This window comes from Gekko japonicus, unplaced genomic scaffold (assembly GCF_001447785.1).
Source record: "Gekko japonicus isolate JY-2015 unplaced genomic scaffold, Gekko_japonicus_V1.1 scaffold2855, whole genome shotgun sequence".
Classification (NCBI taxonomy): Eukaryota; Metazoa; Chordata; class Lepidosauria; order Squamata; family Gekkonidae; genus Gekko; species Gekko japonicus.
The window spans coordinates 136,255-145,023 of NW_015172097.1; the positions used below are offsets into that span (position 1 = coordinate 136,255).

General features: G+C 43.2%; 1 protein-coding gene across 1 annotated transcript in view; it reads right to left on the reverse strand.

Annotated features, from left to right (window-relative positions):
- Positions 1-3,179: 3,179 nt before the first annotated feature.
- LOC107118574 (centrosomal protein of 192 kDa-like) overlaps positions 3,180-8,769 on the reverse strand; it is a 68,068-nt gene continuing 62,478 nt past the window's right edge. Inside the window, exons 27-29 of the mRNA XM_015420937.1 lie at positions 7,410-7,518; positions 5,449-5,507; positions 3,180-3,387 (exon numbers count right to left, since the gene is read on the reverse strand). Coding sequence (XP_015276423.1) covers positions 3,249-3,387; positions 5,449-5,507; positions 7,410-7,518 — 307 coding nt within the window. The 3' untranslated portion in view covers positions 3,180-3,248. The remainder of the gene's footprint in view (positions 3,388-5,448; positions 5,508-7,409; positions 7,519-8,769) is intronic.

An 8,769-nucleotide genomic window follows, 5' to 3' on the forward strand; every position in this document is an offset into this window, starting at 1 on the left:
ACGCGGGGGGAACCCTGCCCCCAAAGTGCCTGGATCAGGCCAATGTGCCTGGCACAATGACACCACCCGGAGGTGACGTCATCGTGCGGGCATGTCGCTGGAGGGAGACACTCTAACATTCGGCTTGAAGACTCTATGGTATCATAGAGTTTCTAACCAAATGCTAGAGCGTCCCCCTGGCAACATGCCTAGTGCAATGATGTCACTTCTGGGTGATGTCACTGCGGTGAGCACCAGAAGATCCTAGGAGAGGAGCTCCCCCCCCCCACCAGCAAAAGGTAGGGACCTGGCAACCCTAATACAGCAGATGGCTTTGAGCTGTTAGAATTATGCAAATAAGCATGGTTGGTGAGCAGGGCTAGACAACGTTGCTTTGTATGAGAATTGTTCCATATTTTATTGTGGGGAGTACGTTCATCATCCTAATCAACAGAAATGAGTGTCCCCAAATCACTGGGGTCAAGGGCTTTATCATTCTATCAGAAGGCTGGTATTCATATAAAAACATAGGCTCTACCTTTTATTCTTTATCAGGTACAAATATTTTCTGATCCTTTTCCCTTGGTAAACCACTTTTTATCCCTTTCTGGCTTGTAAGGATGCCTCATTAAAGTATTTGTATGTCAAGAAACTGGCTTTCTAACCGCTTCCTCACCTTTCAAATTTTGCTTTTAAAAGTTTGGTTCAAGCTTGTAGCATAGCAAATTCATAGGAGCTTCTCTCTCTGAGAACTTGAGGTCATGCTGACTGCAGTTTCAGAGGAGGTGGAAGTTAGACATGGGTGTCAATGAAGTCATGGGGCCTACAGGATTTCAAGGCCAGAACCCAGATGGAGCTCTGCCCTCGCACTGCATCTCGTTAGCACATGGAAGCCTGAGCAAGGGAGGGTGATTTGCTTAATTAGGCCTATGCACAGCTGTATATACAGCCTCAGCGTCTAGTCATGCCAGCCACATGACCATAGAAACAGCTTCGGACAGCACTGGCTCTTTGGCTTGGAAATGGAGATGAGTCAGATTCAACTGGCTTTTGAGCAAGGGAAACCTTTACCTTTACTTACAGCTGCAGAGTATGTTGCCTCATGACTAGCAGCACAACTGATTGGTCAGATCACCTGCTTAGGAATACATCTGATTGGTCAACTAGGATCATGCTAACTACCAGCAGTTTGGCATAAAGGAATAACTTCTAGTTGGTACCTTCTTTTGGGTCACTTCATGACTCTAGGTTGAGGTCTTGTGTGGCTGGGAGACCTGCCATTTGGACTTTGAAACTCTGTCTCAGTCTGGTCAGGTATCATCTGGATTAGAGAAGCAAAGCTTATAAATTACCTATTTAGCTCTTATTTTATTCCTTGCTGTTCCTTGCTTTTATATTTGTATATTCCAGTACATTTCTCTTTTAATTATATTTTGTGGTGTTCTTTAGGTTTTGGGGCTTCAATTGACTATAGCTGCCACAGTAATTATTTTGTGGAACTCAGCATGCAAGTGTCCCACCTTGCAGGGCTGACTTCTTGATTAAGACTCTAGGGCTAGAGACTGTCTCTTGGTACTGGTGGTGGCTAGTTAGCCTGGGGCAAGGCAATTCACCTCCAAGCCTTTTTGGTGATTGTTCTTGCCTAACCTGTCAGTGACCCCTAATAAGAATTGTGACACCATCTAGAAAGAGGTCCAGACCTCCCGTTTCCCTCTCTAGAAGTGCAATCTCTGGAGGGCTGGATTAATCTTGCATTTAATACAGATCCAGTTCAGATCATGAACATAATCACTAAGTCACTATGTTGTGGGCAACCTGCCATTTTACACCTTGCTGCTTCTGCAATGTTTTTGACCGTGACAATATATTATAGAATTGTGTTTGTTAAAGAAACCTTTAACAGTGGGGGGGGGGGGGGACACACACCTCCTCTTGGTTTTTAAATAAATGGAGAAATGTTTTCAGGAACCCTCAGAAATGCACAAATAGGTATGGGGGGGCAGTTAGGAAATGATCTCTGGTAAGAGAACTGTATTGTAACAAACATGCCCTCAGTTTGCACCTGTGACACAGTGAAGCATATGTAAATTACCCCAATAGAAGCCTATTCACACTACCTTTTGTTCCAGAATGTATAATTTAGTTTATCATGGCATCAATCATGTAATATACAACCACCCCCATTATAGCCATACTCAGAAATTGCTGCCACTGTTGGGAATAGAAAAATACCTCACCCAATGACTTCAGAAGAACATGAAGTTGAACTACACATTATTGAGGAACAGGAAAATGAAGAAGGGCTTTTCTGACTAGAAGAATGGATTACACTTCCCCCACTTCCAGAAGTAAAGCACAGGTGTATATGTGGGGGGTAAAGAGGCACACCTACAGGGTAGCAGATCTACTACCCTACATCAGATCCTCTCTCAAGAGGTTTCAGCCAACTCCAGGCAGTCTTGCTGCTTCTCTTGGTCTCTTCCAGAATCTAAGCTCCTGTTTCTTCTCTCCCAAACTCCCTTCAGCTGAAGGGGTGTGTGTCACCTCTTCCAAACTCTCATGGATGCATCAGAAAAGTCAGATAACTATTTCCTAATAACTGGTTCCCACTGAAAAACCATCCAGTCATTAACATTACCATCATTCATAATAGACTCTGACTCTGTCATTACCACCCCCCATAGGACTAGATGCCAAACTCAAGTATTTAGAAGTCAACCACTAGCTTCATCTCTGGCCCCCTCTTCCACCACCATGGGTAACTTGGCAGTGGAAAAATTACAGGTGTGACCCCTGAGCATCTGAGTGGGGGTGCTAGCCCTTCCTCTTACTTTCATGTGATGCTTTGAAGAATGTAAGATCATCAAGAGATTCCTGCTGGATCAGACTAACCGTCTGTTTTTTAAGCATCCTTTCCCCCTGCAGTAGGACGTCCACATGCAAGGCATGAAGGCAACTGTCTTGCCCATGATGTACTGACAGATACCTAAGGCACACTAAATCAGGCAAGAATTAAAGGGAAATGTTTTATTTATGAAATCTTGAGTTAAACAAACATTATAACTTGTAGACAATACAAAAATAAGAGATAGTCTTGCTTCTGACAGCCAAAGTGCAGTAGTGTAAGTCACATGATACATATACAAAATTATTATTAAAAATAACAAAGCACCAGTTTCTTACAAAATATCATTTTAGTGTACAAAAAAGAAGCTTGCCAATTCAATAATTTAGTTGTAAATTTAGCATGTGTTAATAACAGCTAATGGCTACTGTTGTGGCAAGCCCTCACCAAGGAGCTGAATGGTGAGTGTGTAATTTTTTTCTGTCTGTACCACTAACAAGCTTTTGAAAATGCCTGTGGACACAGGCCTGAAGAAGACCGGTAAGTTGCAGTAGTGATGACATCTGCAAGAGACAAGTTCACAAAAATCAGATACACTCTATTCTTAAGCGGCTTCAGGTTTGACTGAGATGTCTGGCAAAAGCAATATTAATACAGCACCTGCTAGCTACATCATCCTTTCTGGAGTTCAGTATAGTTGCTCTGCCCACAATGATAGCAAGAAGTTATCTTACTAACTGGCCAGAGCATTGCAGCCTATTGTCATTGGCACTGAATGGCAGGAGGCTTGGAAAAGGCAGCTGTTATTAACTGTACTAGCACAACCAAAAGAACCAAGTTCGGAGCTAGGCCATGTTTCCTTTATTGAGACAGCCTTCCATAAGCAGAATGGAAACAGCAGTCAGTGTTGTTTGAAATGGGCAGACCAAACAGAATATTCTTCCCCCACTGACTGTTTCTATATGGCTAAAGTGGAACCAAGAGGGGTGCTGATTGTAGAAGCTGTCTGCTCCACCAGGACAGCTAAAACAAAGACAACATCTTCCCTCCTTCTCTCTTGAACTGAGGAACATGGTTAAGATGTAAAGGTTGTAAATAGAAAAGTAGTGGCTTGGGAATCTCCACAATTTCCTGAAACAACTCCTTCCTCCTTTGTGTTCTTTCCTTTAATCTCCCTCTTTTTTCTGTTTTTCTATTATGTAGTACTGTTTGCAAAAGGTAAAGTTCATTATGCTGGAAAACATAAGAAAACAGTGCACCAATAGTTAAAGTTGTAGCACCTAAACTGCATAATTCTCCAATAAATTTTAGTGTGAGTTTAGTGTGCGTTCCTCCTCAATGGGGACCCAAAGCTGCGTATAAAATTATTCTCTGCTCCTCCACTTTACCTAAACATCAACCTAGTAGGTTAGGCTGAAAGAGAGTGGACAGTAGCCACATTCAGTGCATCTCTAGTCTGGACAGTCTGCTCCGTAATGTGCCAGCCATATGGAACAAGCCTTGCCCCACCCTTGTTCTTACAGATGCACTTTAATACAGCCCCTTTAGACTGAGTTGGTGCTTCAATCAGCTTCCCACCTGGCTCTGCGTTGTGCCAGGGGAGGGGGTCAGATTGGCTCGGCTCTCCTCCTCCTCACCTACTAACCACGGGGCTCAGAGTCTCCTCCAGGCTCCACTGCAACTCTGAAAATCAGACTTCATAAATTGCAGCTATGCAGGTTATAGCTGTACTTCACGCCTTTAATGCCCATTTTGCAAGTGTGGATTTTAAGGGCACAATCAAATACAGTTAGATCACTATTAAACCACATTAAATGTACTAAGCTGAACATCTTTAGTTGTCTCATGGAAATTATAGAATCTAGTTTACCTGTTTATGGAGTTGAATCTATGATGCCAGCTCAAATGTCTAGGATTAAGTGACTGTACCTCACTGAATTGGCTATGCTAAGGATTCTCTCTCACACATACACATTATAAAATTGCGAGGGAAATATTAATTTCCCCCCTGAGAGTTATATGTTACATTATATGTTCAACAAAGAAGGTTGAATTCAAAATATGACAATGGAAAGAAGTTTTTGGAAATGGTCTTTGTCTCTCCCCACACACTTGCAGTTCACTAAGCCCCAGAAAATTCTGATCCTAGTGGTCAGAGGAACCTTGTAATGAATAATGGGCAGGAAAGTGTGTGGGTGTGGAAAGTAATCAGCAGAAACTGCACCCTCCCCTTCTGCTAGCTGCTGTTATGTTGGCAGAACAGCACTTTGGGATCAAGTGTATTTGTATGACAGACAGCTAACTAACTAACTAGGTAACCACAATGGGACACAGCTTACGATTACATGTATGTGTATATGTTTGCTACCACCAGGGTGTGAAACCACCTTGACTATGCGAAGGAAAAATGAATTACATTTAATAAAGGAGGAAACAAGTGCTGTATTTAAATTCTGAACTCTGGCAGTAAGTCTTTCATATACCCATATGAAACTATTAGTGCATTGCTCCAGAACGAAATTTAACGGCACTAGCTATTAACTCCACAATACAAAGGCTTTATCATTAAGCAAACTAGTACTTCCATTTACAAGATCCAGCTTCAGAACAATGAAACAACTCACCTTAAGTTATAATGAGAATGCTTGATGTAAAAAGGCTCCCTGGGTTTTAAAAATTTCAGCTGCAATTTAATAAGAAACTGTTTAGAAAAAGCATGTTATTTTATTTGTGATAAACAGGGTTCTTTTAATGGAAATCAGGTATATACCTCCTTATACTAGATTTCAACAAAAAGATAACAGATGTAGGTTTAAATGAAAGGTTTAGTCATCAAACCACAATACAGGTTCCAAAATAAATGGATAAAATCTTAATCCAACATTTGGTTTTAATAAACGCTATAGTTTTTCAGATGAAACTTGCAAAAATTCTGGTAGACAAATGAACATATCATGCAATACTGATACAAATATAAGGCCTAGTTAAGGTCAAGCATTAAGTGTGTTGCAGATAATTATTAATATCTTATATTCTAACAGAGAACTTGGGATAACTTTGGATACTTAAATCTGGTGACTGGAGCTGTGAATGGGCAAGACAGATCATTCTACAAACCTGAAAAGGGTCCCAGGTTTGCAGAAAAATGTGAAATCTAAAAAAAACCCCAAAACAAAACACTGGGCAGCTTTAAAAATCCGAAAATGATAAAAGCAGTGCCTGTAGCTTTAAGCAACGGATTCCCTCAGTGGCTGTTGCTAGGCAACCACAGCATTCCAAGCTTGGCTCTGTCAGTAAAAGGCAAGGGGAGCACCATTTCCAGGCCTATTTTGGCCTTTGAGGGAGAACTCAATGGGGCCAGGCCTGGCTAGAGTTGCCAATTCTAGGTTGGAAAATTGGTGGCGATGTTGTGAAGGGGTGTTAGGGTTTTGGGAGAGGAGAAGAGAGGCTTCCGCATGATATAATGCCACAGAGTCCACCCTCCAAAGTAGCCACTTTCTCCAGGGGGACAGATGTATGGAGTTCCGTTGTAGTACTGGGAGATCTCCAGGCCCCACTTGGGGGTTAGCAACCCTACTGACAGCAACCTTTGGATGACTTGATGCCACCTGACTTGCATGACTCAAGTAGGCCTGGCTGGTTGCTACTATTCAACAGCAGCCAACCTAAGAAAGCCAGTGTGGTGTAGTGGGCAGAGCTTCAGAATCAGGTTCAGATCCCCATCTTGCTGTGCAAGCTCACTGGGTGGTTTTGGACCAGTCACATACTTGCAGCCTAACCTACCTCACAGGGCTGTTGTGTGTATAAAAAAGACAAAAAGAGAATAATGTAAGCTGCTTTCGTCCCCACTGTGGAGAAAGGTGGTATAAAATGAAGTAGATGAAAAATAATTATGCGAAGGGTGGGAGGCAGATAAAAGGTAGGTTGGAGAATGGCTGAGGAGAGAATGAGGCAGGGAGAGGAAAGAGGGATTGCTAAAAGAGGGAAAGGTTAGGAAATTCCTAGAAATTTGGGGTGGGAGAGCTTGGGGAAGGTGGGGTTTGAGGAGGGTAGGGACCTAAGGGGTATAATGCCAAAGACTCCACCCTCCAAGGCATCCATTTCCTCCAGGGGAACTAGGGTTGCCGAACTCCAGGTGAGGACTGGAGACCACTCGGAAGTACAACTGCTTTCCAGATGACAGAGATCTGTTTCCCAGGAGAAAATGGCTGCTTTGGAGGGTGGACTCTATGGCACTGAACCCCACTGAGGTCCCTGTACTCTCAAGGCTCCACCCCTAAATCTCCAGGGATTTCCCAACCTTGATCTGGCAATCCTAAAGGGAACTGATCTCTGTAGTTGGGAGATCTGTTGTGATTCTAGATATCCAGCTGCTACCTGAAAGTGAGCAACCCTAGAAGGAGAGAAGGAAGCAGGAAAAGGGGAGAAACTATGGGGGCTTTCAGAAAAGGGAAAACAGTAGGAGAGGAGGAAGTGAGATGCCCCTTCCAAGTCCTTGCGGACTCCCCTCTTGTATAAATAAATTATGAAACAATATTTAAGATCAAAATGGCATAGTGACTTCAAGTATAAAAAACTAACATACCATGGTTGAAGAACTGGAATAATTTCGCATGCAGATTTTCAACATGCTTGATTCACCAACCCTTGTTGGAGGAAATGTATTAACACCATCTTGGGCGTATACTCCTTCCCTGCTTTTGAAAGAGATGGACATATCAGCACCACAAGAGCTACTAAGCCACCTCACTACTTAATGTTCAATGTCTTATCAAAACCTATTTCACAAACATCTTGAAATACTGATATAGTGGGTTCCTGGATGTTCTACTACTGTTGCCACAATTTTATACTTCTAATGATCAAAGAAAACAGAGTTGCATTATCTGTAACTATTGTTCATCAACATCTTCTGTGCAGACACACTTTGGGACTGCACTTGCACAGGTTGGCTACAGATAGATTTTTCCAGATAAAAAGCCCTCTGAGGGCGCCCCTCCCCCTCAGGAGCCAATGCAAATGGTCTTTCCTGCCCAAACCATCATGTGCTCCGGAGGCAGCGTGCCCTCCTTCCCTCAGTTCCTGTCGGGCTGCCACAAGCAAACACACTACTAGGCGCAGAATGTGAGAGCTAATGGCTGGGCAGGAGAGAGAAAATGTGTGTCTGCACAGAAGATGTCAATGAACAACAGTTACAGGTAAGTGTATTTTCCTCACAGGTAAGTGCAACTCTGTTTTCATCTTCCGTCTTCAATGCAGCCCCACATTGGGACATTAGCAACCTACTAACCAAAGGAGGTGGGGTGAGGGTCTCACTACACATCCGCATCTCTCCTCGCTTGCAGATCCAATGCTTAATGAACATGTCTTCCACTGACCACGTAGCAGCTTTACAGATGTCCACCAGGGGAATCTTCCTATGGAACCAAGCTGAGGAACCTTGTGCTCTCATGGAATGCGCCTCAACTTCTAATGGACACCATTGACCAGCTGCCTCACATCAGGAATGAATGGTAGCTATGACCCACCTAGAGAGGGACTGAGAAGAGGCAACTCTCCCCTTCTTTGGGCCCCAGTAACAAATGAACAAGGCTGTATCCACGTGAAATGGCTTTATCCTCATAATGTACCATAATAAAGCCTTTCTAACATCCAAAGTGTAAGTGCTTTCTCAGCCCTAGAATCTGGGGGTGGAAAGAACAGTGGTAGTACAACCTCCTGTGCCAGGTGAAACTTAGAAACTACCTTTGGAAGGAAATTAAAACTAGGGTGAAGCACTGCCTTCTCATCGAAAGCTTTTAAGAATAGGGGGTTCACCTTCAGGGCTGGTAACTTGCTCACTCTCCTGACCGATGTAACAGCCATGAGGAAACCTACCTTTCTGGAGAGCAAGGCCAGTGGGCATGAAGCCAAAGGCTCGAGGGGTGGCTTCATTAAAAGAGCCA